Below are 16,411 nucleotides of genomic sequence, written 5' to 3' on the forward strand. Positions count from 1 at the left end.
TCCGATTTCTTTATTGATTGTACCGTTGACTCATTGATTTTATAATGTTTTGCCACTGAGGAGACACTTTCACCATTAGAAAATTTGTCTAATAACTCAATTTTATTCGCTAATGTCATCACCTTTGATCTTTTCACATTTCCCTTGTTATTCGTAGCCATATTTTTGTACGGGTTAGAAAGAACTTGTCCACAATAAAGTCACTTTCTTCCGTTAACGCACTCGAAAAAGTCTGTTTTACAATGCATAACGGTAGATTTATCACTTTTGTAAGCATATCAATTTATAAATTGATAAATTTATAAGCATATAAATTAAAAGCAAACGACGAAACCTTCCATGACAAGTGCATAACACATACTGAACCAAGGATTAGCAAGAAACATCCACGCTCGCGATTTTGTCACCCCTCTCCCCCCACCCACTGAGTGCTGTTTTGACCGGGAAAGATAATTTTAGCCACGCCCATGTTTTTTTATGGCAGAAAATATTCACGGCGCTTTAAAATTCACATTTTTTAAAATTTCATTTTATATTAAATCAGCGATCGCAAATACGCGAATAGCAGGGGTTTACTGTATAGTAAAAAATAATGGCAGCTAAAAAGTGGCTTTCTTACTTTTTTTATTTCCATCTTGGATATATTGTAATATTTCACCATTTAGATCTCAGCAAACATGGATGTTTTAATCCCAGCATCAATATAGCCAGCTAAAATTGTGTTTATTCTTTGGCCTTATTAGGCCAAAGAATAAACACATTTGGCCTTATTTATACGGCCTTATTTAGGCTTTTATTAATACTATAATTAAAAATAGCAAGAGCTTAAAATGCTGAAAGTTAAGATGGAAAATATGCACTTTAGTCAAAGCTTAAATAAAACCGGCACTCACCTCATGATCAGTTTAGTTTCATGAATTATATATATATAAAAAAAAGGGGTATGAGAAGGTCTTGGATTAAAAATTAAAAACTAAAATCATAAGTTAAAAATCTTGGGTTAAAAATTAAAATTAAGCTCAGAGGAGGAAGAGGTGCACCATGTCATCCTTTAGTTGTCAGTTTTAAAATGTAAAACTGTAAAGTTATGTTTAAATGAGAATAAGGCCAATAGTCATGAACGATGGACTTTCATTAAAAAAAATTCTTCAATTGGCACTAAGGAAATGAAGGATAGAGAATCGGCATGAACTTTAAGTACCTGAAATGTTAGGCTGAACACATGGTATTTTAACGCACGCGAGATTTCAAATTGGTGAAAGGGAAGCCAGAAGTTTGGTGTTGAGGAGGCACCATTCTATTATGAGAGTTTCGTCTTGAAGGAGCTTATAGCTTGAATTTAATTTAATAATGGTAAGTGCAGCATCAATTGAGGGGTTATGGTTGTGAGTGTGCACGTGTTGAGAGAGCTCGGTGTGTCCTTGACGTGTTCGGAAACTATTAACATGGTAGTATGCATGTGTATTTGAGGTACTGGATGATCCAAATTTGTTGGTAATGCTCCCGATGTAACACGTGTTGCAATCTGACAAACTACATTATTAATATCTCCCGTTTTGTATACTTGGGTTTCTTTGTATTTGTTAAAGGGAGTTCCTAATTTGTTATAAGTGGAGAAAATTAAGGAAATATCTGTGTTAGCAAAGACTTGATGTAAACGTCTGGCGATTTGACAAATAGTCAGGGAGGACAACACGAGTATTTGAAATGTTAGGCATTTTTATAACAGGATTGCTAGGGTTATGAATTTTATCCTAGACTGCTAGAATAGTTTGTTGAATTAATTTGACTGGATATTCCTAACTGTTAACTTTTCAATGAAGTATTTTAACTCAAAGGCCAAATCATCTTGCGAACGGCAATATTTTAAGGCATTAAAAACTTGATTATAAAGAACAGATTTTTTTATACAAAAGGGGTGATGCGAATAAAAGTGCCTGTGTTTATTTCCTATAGATTTTTGTGCCTAGTCTATTGCCCATTTTATATATAGGCAAGTTGAGGAAATTAATTGTGTTATTCGTTTCTAATTCCAGGGTATATTTTAATCTGGGATGTATTGAATTAAACTTAATAGAGAGATTGTCGATGGTAATTTTGTCTCCAATTAATAGATCATCAGGATAACAGATGTAGAGTTTAATAACAGCTGGAAATGGTTGGAGAGTTTCATGTTCTACAGTGGCGAGATATATTTCAGATGGGGGGGGGGCTGATTTTTTGAAATCCATATGCTGCCTTCCATGAGGTTATATCATGTAAATTTTTAAATTTCTCTTAAAGTGCCTGATTACATTTTTACTTTTAATGTCTAATTAATATTTTATACAGATGAGAGAGAGAGACTCATTTGATCATTCAAGGGAAACTATATGACATGATTTAAGACAAATCTTTCAAAAAGTCAAGTTCAACTCTTTGGATCCAGATTACACTGATGAATCTCGCTCGCAACACACAACTACATTTGGTTATTGCAATTGTCAAATAAAGGATTTAATATAGTTTTTCTTTATAGTAGATCTCACTTCCTGCAGTGATATCAATAACTTAATGGAGGCTCAATGTCACAGGAACAGCCCGAGAAGACTGGAGGGATTACACCTTACACAGACTCATTATAGCACCTTAAAGGCCATACTCTTCTTTTGAAGGAGGATCTGTAAAAATATAGAATTATTTCTCAAAAAATTAATTACACAAGTTTTTCTCCCAAATTAGCATTACCAGAGGCATATGAAGCAAGAAAGCAAATTATACAGCAACAGCAAAAAAAAAAAAAAAAACCCCTACCCATTTCACAAATCCATTTGCTCCAAATGTTTGTTTAGTTCTGCCTTGAATTTATTTAAGCTGTCAACTTGTACAATGACAGATGGAAGTTTGTTCTAGCAAGCAACCATCCTACGGCCTGGAGCAAGGAATGCTGGGGGTTTCAGAGACTGATGGCAGTCATCGTGAAACAGGTGGGTAAATGGGATGTGTTAGGGTAACTAAGAATAAGAATAGGTGCATGTATACCAATGCTAGAAGTATAGTAAATAAATTTGATGAATTTGAAGTGCTGGTCAAGACATCAAAGGCGGATATTGTTGGGATATCAGAGACGTGGTGTTACACAGATAGTAGGAATGCAGAATTGGAATTTGAGGAGTACAATGTGTACAGTTAGTTTGTTGTTTGTATGTAGGCTTTACCGCACAAGGACAGCAAAGGCCATAATGCACCTAACTATGGTGATGCGAAATACATACAATGTGTTTGATTTGGTAGTTATTGGCGCATCGGCTTCTGTGGCTATATTGCACCTCCCAAGGTTTTTGCAGTACTTTGATCCAAGCCCGAGGCGGGAATCGAACCCGCGACCTTTGGGTTGCCAGGCAGGTACTTTACCCACTCGGCTAGCCCGGTCGGCCATACAATGTGTACAGAAAGGACAGACAGGATAGGAAGGGAGGAGGTGTTACGCTATTAATTAAGAAAAACAAAATCAAAAAAGTGCATTCAGTTGATACAAACGAACAGTGCACTGTTGAGTCAGTTTGGTGTGACATAAGCACTGTGAAAGCAAAAATAAGAGTAGGAGTGTGTTATAGGCCCAATGACTCGAATGAATACAATGAACAATTGTACAGAGAAATAGAGTGGGCTAGTAAATCAGAATGTCTTATAATGGGGGATTTTAACTTCCCAGATATTGACTGGAACTTGTGGGTTGGTCACTCGCACACTAGTAACACTTTATTGGATGATTGTTTTCTGCAGCAGCATGTTCAAGAGGCAACTAGAGAGGGTAATACTCTTGATCTGGTTATCAGCAGTGATCATTTGTGTATTAAGAATTTGCAGATAAAAGAACCACTAGGTGACAGTGATCACAGTGTACTGATGTGGGATTTACTTAAAGATATAATTACCATCAGGTTTACTTAAAGATATAATTACCATCAGGTAGAGGAAAGGGTTTTTGCTTCCGTAAAGGTGAGTACAATGGTCTCGGACAGTTTTTAAATTCTGTACAGTTGGATCAACTGATGATGTTACCAACAGCAAATTCTAAGCGGAAAGCATTCAAGGAATTAATCGTGGAAGCTACTAAAAGTTTCATACCTATTAAGAAATATTGTTCAAGGTTTAGGCCTAAATGGTTGTCAAATTAACTAATGAGACTTGTGACAGAGAAGAAAAATGCATGGGATGCATATAAATTATCAGGCAACACAGAAGCCTATGACAGATATAAGATAGTCTGTAATCAAGTCACAAAAGAGGTTAGGCAGGCGAAGGCAGATTACGAGAAATCTTTGGCAAAGGATGCTAAGAAAAACAGCAGGGATTTCTTTACTTATATAAACTCTAAAAAGAAGGGAATGAATCTGATTGGTCATATATTGGTCAAAGATTTAAAAGGGGTCGGTTATTGGTTTTGGTTTTTTTTTTTTAGGAGCATTAGCAACTAAGGCCATATTGCTCCGGGGATATGTGGTGGTCATTCCCTGACCTTTCCGCATCCTCCATATTTGGTGGTCACGGGCTCGAACCCCGGTCTAATCAAGAAGCGTGTGCTACGCACTGCTGCTCCTGCCCACCGAGGCACCAGAAGGGGTCGGCCACTCAACCTTACGAAAGAAGATATTAATGGATGACTGGACAGTGGCTTTTTTCTTTTCACCGTAGATTTTTTTTGTAGCAAGCAAGCATATCAGTCATCCCTCTGTTAACTTTTAAGAATCATTCGCTGTCAGGATCCATCTTCTTAAACCCCGCCACTTCCAATGCAATTTCATGAAATGCCACTGCCATCTCTCTGGTGAAGTCTTTCAGCTCCTCATTTGGTTCCACTTGAGCTTCTTCAGCATTTTCTTCTTTCACTATTGCTGCTTGCAAGTCAATAAGATCTTCGTTAGAAATTCCTTCTCTTCTTTCTCTAACTCCTCCACATCTTTGGCATTGACCTCCAACTGAAGCAGCTCTGCAACCTTTACAATCTTATTTGTAACCTCTTCATATGATTAATTTTTTTAAAACCTTCGAAGCCTTATGTGCCCTAGGCATATTTTCTTCAATGCGCCATTTAAACAACTTTAATAATTTCTGCCCAGGCCTTATTAATGTTTAAGATGGCATGGTAAATACTGTAAGATTTCCAAAAGTTTCTTAACGTAAAATTTTTCTCACCGCCTACTGCAGACAATGCCTGAGCAAATGTTGTGCTCAAGTTAAAAGTATGCTTTTAAATTCGAAATAACACCCTGATTCGTAGGTTGGATAAGTTAAGTCGTGTTTGTCGGTAGAAATATGACTCTCATGTTCGAATTGAAATCATCTAGATGCATAGGATGTCCAGGAGCATTATCTAATAGAAGAAAAATCTTGAAAGGAACGTCGTTGTCTTTACAATATTTTTCAACCTCAGGAATGAAGCAGCATTTAAACCAACATTTAGAGAGAGATATTGTTATCCATGCTCTCTTGTTCGAACGGAAATGCATGGTTAGGGTGGCTTTTTTGATGCCCTTAAATGTACGAGGATTTCCAGAATGGTACACAAGCAGTGGTATTAATCTGTAATCTCCCATGCATTAGCTCCAAGCAAGAGTGTGACCCTATCTTTTGAAGCCTTGAAACCTGGTATTGTCTTTTCCTCTTTGGCAATGTATGTTCGATCAGGCATTTGTTTCCAACACAGAGCAGTCTCATCAATGTTAAAAATTTGCTGCATTGAACAGCCACATTCATCAATAATTTTTTCCAACACATCACAAAATTTCTTTGCAGCTGCAGAATCGGTACTAGTGACTTCACTGCATACTTCAATGTTTTGGAAACCAGCACGATGCTTGAACCTATTAAACCAGCACGATGCTTGAACCTATTAAACCACCCATTGCTTGCCACGAATTTGGGTTGGGGTTCACCGTACTTATCCTTAATGTCTTCATAAATACTTCTTGCTTTTGCTTGAATGGCCATTGGACTCGGGGACACTAGCTTCTGAATTTCCATATTATTAATAGCTTTTCCATCTTCGATATAGCACCTGAACACTGTTGATTTTAAGTGTGTTGATATTTTGACATGTTCTTTTATATGCGCACTGTCCTTTAAAATAATATTCACTGTTGAAGCAACGAGACCTAATTCCCTTGCAATAGATGACAAACTTTGTCCTGCTTCTTATATCATAATCATACTTCTTAATCATTTTCATCTTCATTTCTAAATCAATTCTGTTTTGTTTCCTGTCACTGCCAGCACTTGCACTTTCTGTTGGTCCCTTTCCTTTCATGATTATAATACATAAATATGAATGAAGAGAAGTTTCTGAAAATTTGTTTTTTACATGATTGAAGATTTCAGTGAAGGGGAACTCATTTTACCATAATACAGTAACGTAAAAATCCACAGAATTCCAGTTATCAGGATTATCACAAATGCAATAAGATCGAGTTTACTACCCATTTATAATAGATTGCGCTAACAGAAAAGAGAAATAAATCAGAAAGTGCAAATTGTTTTTATTGTTTTTTGGTCGTGACCTCCAGAAACATGTTTTATAAAAATATTACAAAGTTCAAAATTGATTCTTATAACAGGAACATATGATAACGATGAAAGTGTAGTGCAATTTCGATTATAAATATGACCTTTGAGAGATAAATAGCTTAGTAATATAGCGAAATTTTCCCTGTATTACTAAGCTATTTAATATTTGTAGTTCGCTATATTACTAAGCTATTTAATTTTTGTAATTCATTCCAAGGACTTGGAATGAATTAAAAAAAAAAAACAATGGGTTATTGGGTTCACAGTATAATATTTTCACAATACCTCCATTTATCCCTAGATGCAAAATATGTTTCCATATTTTTTTTCAGTTTGCACCGGCTAACAAAAACTTACGTAAAATCAAATGTGTTAAGTCAAGTATTACATCAATTGGGGAGTTCCTCTACATGCATCTGTTCTTACTCTTCGTTACCTAACACAACCCATGTATCTACTTATTCCATGATGATCTACAGTAGGACTTCAAATCCCTGATATCTTGCTTTCCAAGCTGCTGCATGTTCCAAAAGAAGCAGTGCAAGAATCACTTTCAACCTCTGGCTGCAGTTCTAGTTAATCTATTAATGACCATCAGAATGCCAGCATTCTACGATTAACTTATACATACATTTATACAGAACTTTAATATGCAATGAAAAAGATATCACTACAAGAAATGTTTATTGGCAAATTTTCAAAGGACAGTGGAATAACTTACTTTCTTCTTTCATGTCCAATTCCTGTACTGTAGACTCAATGGAAAAAGCCACCTCATGTCCTTTACATGCTCGCCAGTTCACTTCTGTACCATTTGTAATCTTCCATATAGAAGGATTGCTTAAAAAATTAGTTTAAGGAAAAACTGGGATCTATTCAAATTACATAATGTTTAACTATCAGTAAGTTTAATATGGGTCAAATATGAATAAAAGTAACCACATAGGAACAATTATTTTGAATTCCATTTAACCTGTTTATTAATGTTTATTTAGCACTAGAAAAATTATGCATGGAAGGAAGTTTATATAACACCGGTATCAGGATTGAGGGAGATTTTTTGGCCAGTGTTCTCCCCAGGACCTATCAAATGGGCACACCACCCAGTGAATTTAACTGACCACCACAATAAAATTTAAGTGTTAATACTGATCTCAATCAACATTAATTCAAGCATACGATGCAATTGAGGTCAATGCGACACAAGAATGTAATGTTAAATTATGCAATTAATTTTTGCAATGGATCGCTTAAGTCACATTTATAAATAACAGAAAAGTTTATAATATTGTGAAGTATTATGCCTCCCCACCCAGCAACTTTATAATGCCACCCGGCTGGCAAAATTTTCTGGTGAGAACACTGTTGGCTCCCCAGAAAATTATACAAATTTTAAAAAAATTATTAAAATTTTTGTCCTCCTGGGTATAACTTTTGACTAAGTATAAAGATGTCCATCGCATTTGATTTACTGAACACTTTTAAGACCTTAAACACCTTTAACAAACACAGCAGCAAATTAATGCTGCAGTTAAGGTTGAACTTGGCAGATGTAATTCTGCTCCAATGTACCAAGACACCTTATTTTCAAAAAAAAAAAAAAAATAATAATAAATAAAATAAATAAATCTTCTTCAAGAGGAGTGTTTCCATTTACAATGGGTTTCCTCAGCCTACAAGTCATTTCTTGTTAGGAATTTTTTTTGCCATAAAGTGCGGTTCAAGGTGTCTTGGTCGGTTAAGCCTCGGGCTGTCACGCACTCCCGTACTCCATCCATCCATGTCCTCCTAGGTCTTCCTCTTCTCCTTCTTCCAGGAGGTATCGATTCCAGGATAGCCTTTGGATATCTGTTTTCTTGCATCTGTTTTACATGTCCATACCATGTTAGACGCTTTTCTTTGATGGTGTTAATAATAGTCTTTCTCACTTCCATTTTTTCCCTTATGTCTTCATTCTGTTTTCTGTATCTTCTAGAAGTTCCTGCTGAGCGTCTCCAAAAATCCATTACTGTGGAGAGCAATTTGTTTTCCGCTCGCCTATTCAATGTCCAGGTTTCCACTCCATACAATAGAAAAATAAATAAAATGAAATATAAAGCAATGCAAACTCCAAAAATGATCATATTTTTAGAGTTTATAGAGTTCCAGCCCTGGGCCACAGATGAGATAGCAGTCAAAAATTAACTTTTATTATTGAGGGGGGGGGGGGTAAAAATAAATTTACAGAAACCTTAAAAAGAAAAATACTGAAATTGAAAAAAAAAAAAAAAAACTACACATATACATGTTAATGACATATGGTAATGCATTACATGCTAAATCTCAAATTAAAATACAGTGAAACCTCTCTTTGTTGTGGACACACAGGCTTGGGGTCCCAGCGAGGAAAAGTATTAGAAATTACACATTAAACAACTTCTCAAAAATGGAAACGCTTTAATACGTGCACAGACACTTTAATAGGTGTCCTTTTTTGTATTTTTAACCTCCCTGGATCACGTATTTTCAACGGTAATTGATAAATATGTTTTTATAGGTTGGCAGAATTTGCAATTAAGGCAAGTGAAAGTTAAGGTAATACTAATTATATTTGTGATGGATATGGATTATTCACACAGCAGATGTCACAATGTATCATACATTCGCCACTGCTAGTAACGCACGTTTGCTAACTTATCTAGATTGTCCAATGAAGTTCTACCAGAATGCATCACTTAGTAAACTAATAAAATTGCCAAACAGAGATGCTGTTGTGCAAATTAAAAAAAATAATAATAAAATAAATAAATAACCTGTTTAAAACTCATTATTCCTATTTTATTTGATTGGAATTCTTTATATATAATTTTATTTAGAATATAAAAATTTCATTGTTGTTGGTTTTTTTTTTTTTTGACATTTTGTGTCCTAATACCATTTAAATCAACATATATTGCTGGACTGATGATAAATGTGTTTGTTTTCACAAACTACAACTTAAATATTTACATACAATTATATTCTATAATTCATGCTTTTAACTAATTCAGACTACTCTCCTTCTAATTACTTTGAATTGTTAAGATTTTACTGTACTTATCAATTTTATTACAATTATTATTCAGGGTTTATTTGTAGAAGTGTAACATTTGGTTTATTTTTATTTATTATTATTATTTATTTTTTTTTTTACTTTTAATCTTTTCCAATACAGGAAGTCCGCAACACGTTTTCACATAAATGCAATGTTACAAATGGTGATTATTTATCCAGATTCACTGACAAAAATCTATTAAAGCATAATGTTGTTTATTATACATTTGTAATGGGGGAAAAAACAGAATAAGAAATGTGTACACAATCTTAATTTCCATGAATGCTGGAACATGAAGTAGTGATTTCATCTCAAAGCCATAGAAGTTCTTACTGCACTGCAAAACTTTGACATGGGAAAGTAAAGCAATAAAATTGTTTCTATTTATGGGCAAGGTTAGAAACACATTGATAAGTGATGGGGAACTAAGTTTCTCAATCCCATCATTCTTACATGGTGTATTAGACCTCTTAACACGACCAATGGAGACTGAACTTTAAACATTGTTCAAAGACTACAAGTGTATATTGGTTGCAATTCAGCAACTAGTATTCCTCTACATACCAAATAGTAGGGTTTTTTTTCCTGTAATTCTATTTGTGCATATTGAGTCAGTCTCAAAACATTTTTCTACTGCCATCACTACATCTGTGAATTAAAAATCACTATCAATTTGTAGCCAAAAAATCTCTGGCACCTATTCAGGGATCAGTCTGTTTTTAATGTACACTGCCATGTTAATTATTCCATGTACAATACCCTCTAAAAAGTATCCAGACCCCTGTTTTCACAGTCCATTGGACCTTCCTGGATAAAAAGTGGCTAATTGCAAGAGGGAGTGTTGCTGTCAGAGATTACATTGCTTGCTTGTTCACTTGTGCAGCCAAAGTCAATTGTGTCACAAAATGCAAGTTTGATAGCATCACAAACTGCCCAGCAAAGTACAGGAAGACCACGGAAACTCGCTCTATGTGACCAAAGGAAGTGCTGTAATCTCATCACACATCCCTACAAAACATCAAAAAGTAGTAAGGCATTAAAAACATCAAAAAAGAGTAAGGCATTAATGGGGTTTGAGGTCTATATAACTGAATTAATAGATTGATAATTGAGAGCTATTAAGTGCTCGATAATTCCTATATTCTATTATATTATAAATCAACAGGAATTACTTTTATTTCAGATATAGGAAGCTTTTTTTCCACTCCTAGTCCAACTTGCTAATAATTCTTGAGGATGGCGATATCAATATTGCAAAACAGGTGGGACATCTTCCCCACTGTCAGAACCGTAGTGTTCAGACCATGCGGTCTCAACAATGAGCGCTCAAGACTGTCTTCAAACATCATACACCTCTGGCAGCAAGAAAACCATTACGTGGATTGGCATAAAATTAGTTTTTTGAAGGTCTATACTGTTTAATAAATATGAACCGATTATTTGGACTTTAGAGTTAAATTTAGGGGTCTAATAAAATTGGATATGGGGGGGGTATTCGCTACATTCCTTAAGTCGGACTAGAACTTTTCGGGCGTCGTGTTCACAGGAATAGAGCAACTCACAATTAATCCGAAACTTTTGTCTTATGTTGTAGTGTTTGTTCTTCACGCATGCGTATAAGTGACCAATCGTCGAACAATAGGAATGGCCTACGCATATTGATTGTTTCATGTAGTTTCATCTCTAAGGTTTCTGCAATAAGTAGTTTGTGGTAGTTGTGTTGAATGTTTATAATTTTTGTTTCATTAAAGCTGAATGAATGTCGTTCTTTTATTGCGTGGAACAAAAGTTCCGATGCATTTGAACGAACTGCCCACACAGAAGCTTCGTGTTGTTTTGCTCGAAGCTGTGCCACTCCCATGGTAGATGCTACATAAACAGCATTGAAATTTTTGCATGGGATGCTGTATAATTGCTGTATATTGCAATTTTTGCATGGGATGCTGTAAAAAAAAAAAATAAATAAAATATTATTCCAGTTTTTAAAACAATGTCTTTCTGAAAATTTAATACCGAAATTTGCTAAATTTCAGCGAGGTTTGAAAATCCAAGGAATACAAAAATTAGTTCTTACCATGTCAAGCAACATAGTAAAACTAGCTTTAAAATAATCTCGATTTAATCAAAAAAAGATATATTTTAAACAGATTCAACGATATCGCAATATTTTTAGAAAACACCTAAACAGTATTGATTGGAACTCTAAAGCAAGCCATTCAATTAAAAATCAACACCCAATCCACCACATTAGAGAATAGACAAAACCTAAAATTACAATTATTATTAAATTACAGTTGCTCAGAGCGAAACGGATACAAAAATATAGATTGTGACAAGTTTAATAATAGGAAATATACATATATTAGATTAGATACATACAAATAAAAGCTTTCGGTTGTTTAGTCAACCTTCTTCAGTTAAACTGATAGTTAGAATGGAGCATGAGGGCGTGTACTGCCAATCTTGTACGTGAAGTTAATTGTTGGATGTTGAAGCCTGTGGCTGTGATGTATGTGGCCGTGGCCAGTGTTTGTCAATGGACAGGATTGCTGTTTTGGTGATAGGGTGGACTTGACAACCACTGTTCCTGTTCACTGAGGTATTGGAGCATTTGATGCTTAACGACTTCAACCAGGTGTGTCACCAATAATGGCAGGTTTGATTTGATTTGATTTTGATTTTTGTGGCGCAAAAACAGCAAGGTTATAGTGCGCCATGCAAAGATTAAAATTCAAACAAAGATTAGACTGGTTTCTTTTAAAAATGTTACTTCGTCTAAAGTTGCATATATATATACAGACATATCAATACATAAAGTCAGTATAATGATAAAAGCAAATTGTATATTTCATATGAGTGTATACATATTGATCGATTTTAAAAATTTAAAAACTGCTGACACATTGTCGTTGTCATTTAAAATCTGACTGAGTGTATATGGCTCAGTCAGATGGGTAAAAGCAGTAAAACGAGAATTTATAAAACTGGTACAATCACATAAAATGTGTTGGACGGATAAAACGGTGTCACAATGCTCGCACATAGGAGGGTCATCAGCCCTCAGCAAAAAGGAGTGTGTCAAATGACAGTGTCCTATGTGGAGCCGAGTAAGAACAACTTCCTCTTTGCGATCCCTGCGTAAGCTGGACCGCCAAGGTTGGATCACAGGCTTAATTCGACATAGTTTGTTTGTAGTAATCAGTCGATGCCACGAATCTTGCCACTGAGATTGTAGGTTACTACGGATCACTTGCCTGTAGTCTGTATAGGGGACTAACAGGTCAAGATTATCCATCAGGGCTGCCAATTTGGCTGCAATGTCAGCCAGATCATTTCCTCTAATCCCGATGTGACTGGGGATCCAGCAGAAGCGGATATCGAATCCACTTGTATGGAGATTGTATATTATCTGCTGAATTCGGGACAGGGTTGGATGATTGGTGTGTGACATCGCTGATAAAGCCTGTAGTGCACTCATTGAATCGGCATATATAATACACCGTTGGTAACGGTGTTTTCTTATGTGATCTAGAGCTAACTCTATGGCATGCAGCTCTGCAGTGTAAATGCTGCAGTCAAGGGGTATCTGCTCTGATATGGTATTATTTGGAAAGACAGCAGCAGATCCCACATACGATTCTGACTTCGAGCCGTCTGTGTAGACTGGCAAGAAGTCAGAATGTTCTGCACGGTGTTGTGAATAGAGCTGAAAGTAGACAGAAGACGGAGTATTAGACTTCATCGCAGCCTTCAGCGAGAAGTCACATGCTGGTGTGTGTGCATGCCAGGGTGGAAGGGGCTCCTTTGGTGATCAAGCAACCTTGTCTACCGAGATGTTAAGCTCATTGAATAGCTCTTGAACACGAATGCCGAAAGGGCGATTGGCGGTCCATCGTGTGTTATAGAGATTTCCCCATCGTGGCTCGAAGACGGATGTCCACGTGGGATGGTCCGGCAGGGACTTCAGCTTGAAGGCATATTGTAGAGACAACTGCATTCGTCAAAGCGACAAGGATGGTTCATTTGCTTCGACATACAGACTTTGGACAGGTGATGTTCTGAATGCACCAGTAGCGATACGAATGGCTTGGTGATGGATGGGGTCAAGCCAACGAACAGCGCTATTTCTAGCAGATGCATACACCTGAGACCCATAATCTAATTTTGGGTGTACAAGTGCACGGTATAGACTTAGTAGAGTGCATCGGTCTGCACCCCAAGAGGTAGAAGAGAGAGAGAGCGGAGGATGTTAAGCCCTCTCGTACACTTTGTATGTAGCTGACGAATGTGTTGAACAAATGTCAACTTTTTGTCAAAAATGAGTCCCAGGAATTTCGCCTCTGATACAACTGGAATGGTGCTTTGTCCAAGTCGTAATTCAGGCTCGGGGTGGAGGTTACATTTGCGACAAAAATGGACGCAAACGGTCTTCTCCGGTGAGAACCTGAAACCATAGGCCGTGGCCCAGGTGTTAACACGGTCAATAGCTTGTTGCAGTTGTCTCTCAATAACCCTCATATTGCATGATTGAGAGAATATGCTGACGTCATCGACATAGAGTGCACTGTTTATAGTTGGAGGAAGTTGTTAAGAAATAGAATTTATTTTAATGGCAAAAAGCGTAACACTTAAGACAGATCCTTGTGGTAACCCCTCCGTTTGGCAAAAAGGCTGCGAAAGGGAGGATCCTACACGAACTTGGAAATAACGGCAGGATAAAAAATTTTTAATAAAAATGGGAAGGTGGCCTCTCAGACCAAGATTGTAAAGGTCTTTTAAAATACCAAATCTCCAAGTTGTGTCGTACGCTTTTCCATGTCAAAGAAGATGGACACCAAGTGTTCTCTTTTTAGGAAAGCATCACGGATTGATGTTTCCAGTCTAATTAAGTGGTCCAGTGTGGACCTGTTTCTTCGGAAGCCGCACTGAAAGAGGGAGAGAAGGTCGTTCGATTCTAAATACCATAAGAGACGAGCATTGACCATTCTCTCCAATATTTTACACAGACAGCTGGTCAGAGCAATAGGACGATAGTTTTTTGGACATTTAGGATCCTTTCCCGGCTTAGCAAAAGCAAGTATAGTTGCCTTGCGCCAGGTATCCGGAAAAGTGCTCTTCAAGGAAGATTCTGTTATACACGAAAAGCAAACAGTCCATAGATTCTGGTGAAAGATGTTTGATCATTTCATAATGGATGTTGTCTGGTCCAACAGCGGTAGCCTTTGTATGGGCAAGTGCTGTTTTTAGCTCGTGGATAGTAAATGGCCCATTATATGGGTGGGAACCCTTCGATGTGAACTTAAGGGCCTGATTTTCAGTGTTGCACTTTAAGACCAGAAACTCTGGGGAGTAAGATGACGTTGCAGAGATGTTAGAAAATGTTTCCCCAAGAGCATTGGCTATTGCAGTAGAGTCTACAATAGTACATCCATTATATTCAAGGACCGATGAGGGGTGTGCTGTGTATTTTCTCTTCATTTTCCGGATTTTTTCCCAGACCACCTTAGTACTAGTGGACTGAGTAATTGATGAAGTAAAACGGATCCACGATTCCTTTTGACTCTGACGACGGATGTAGCGTGCTTTGGCTCGTGCATGTTTAAAGGCTATAAGGTTGGTCGTGGTAGGATATCGGCGGAATATCCCCCACGCTTTGTTTTGAGCCTTTTTGGCTGCTGTGCATTGTAAATTCCACCAAGGTTTGGGAAATGGTGGAAACCGGGCAGATGTTTTTGGAACAGCATTCACAGCTGCTTGGACAATATTTTCTGTGATGTACTTAACTGCATCATTGATAGGCTCCTGACTGACTGGGCTAAGATCAAAATTTGCCTGATGTTGGAAGGCAGTCCAGTCAGCCTGATCAATCTTCCACCGTGGTAACCTGAAGGGAAGACATGGTCTCCCACTGAGTAACGAGGTTATCACAGGGAAGTGATCACTTCCATATGGATTCTCCTCCACTTCCCATGTGAGTGAAGGGAGTAGAGAAGGGGAGCAGATAGAGAGATCAATGGCAGAAAACGTACGGGTAGGCATGTGGAAGGTGTTTGTTCCAGTATTTAGAAGGGAAAGGCCATTGTCATTTAGCATATGCTCTATGACTCGTCCCCTTCCATTGATGTTAGCACTACCCCACAGAGTGTTATGTCCGTTAAAATCCCCGAGAAGTAAGAAAGGGGGAGGCAGCTGCGTTAGATCATCAAGGTCTGCCTGGGAGATGTCAGTCCCAGGTGGCAAATAAATGGAGCACACAGTTAATAAAAATCCCACTGAAAGGCAAATTGCAACAGCCTCTATGTTGGTTGTAATTAGCAAGGGCTGCACTGGGGTCTGGTTACCCACAAGGATAGCCACTCCCCCATGTACAGAGCCATCCGCAATTCTATCCTTTCGAAAAACTGTGATGTTGTGCATGGTGGGATCATCATTTGCCTTTAGATATGTCTCCTGCAACCAAAAGCAAACTGGCTCGTGCTTTTGCAGGAGGGCCTTGATGTCATCAATATTTCGCCGGAATCCACGACAATTCCATTGTAGGAATTTAGCCATTATTTTGGCTTGGTGGGTCCATCAGGCGGCTTCCAAGGTGCTGAGGGCTTACTTTTATCAGTCTTGGATTTGTCTTTTTTGGGGAAGAATGGACGCTGTCTCGTGTCCATTTCCTCCTCCGCAAAGAGTTCCAAGACTGAATCTTCGGGTACCTCCTTCTGCTCGACATCCATCTTTTCTTGGGTACTAGGGGGGGACTTCCCCTTTCTTATTCTTTTCTTTCATAATTATCTTTGTTAC

At 37.3% G+C, this 16,411-nt stretch overlaps 1 protein-coding gene across 1 annotated transcript in view; it reads right to left on the reverse strand.

The window, feature by feature from the left end:
• RecQ4 (RecQ4 helicase) overlaps window positions 1-16,411 on the reverse strand; it is a 398,588-nt gene that overhangs the window by 82,926 nt on the left and 299,251 nt on the right. The window contains exon 20 of the mRNA XM_090378321.1: window positions 7,268-7,367. Coding sequence (XP_090234447.1) covers window positions 7,268-7,367 — 100 coding nt within the window. The remainder of the gene's footprint in view (window positions 1-7,267; window positions 7,368-16,411) is intronic.

This window comes from Mastigoproctus giganteus, chromosome 7 (genome assembly GCF_048544385.1).
Source record: "Mastigoproctus giganteus isolate SK-2022 chromosome 7, ASM4854438v1, whole genome shotgun sequence".
Classification (NCBI taxonomy): domain Eukaryota; kingdom Metazoa; phylum Arthropoda; class Arachnida; order Uropygi; family Thelyphonidae; genus Mastigoproctus; species Mastigoproctus giganteus.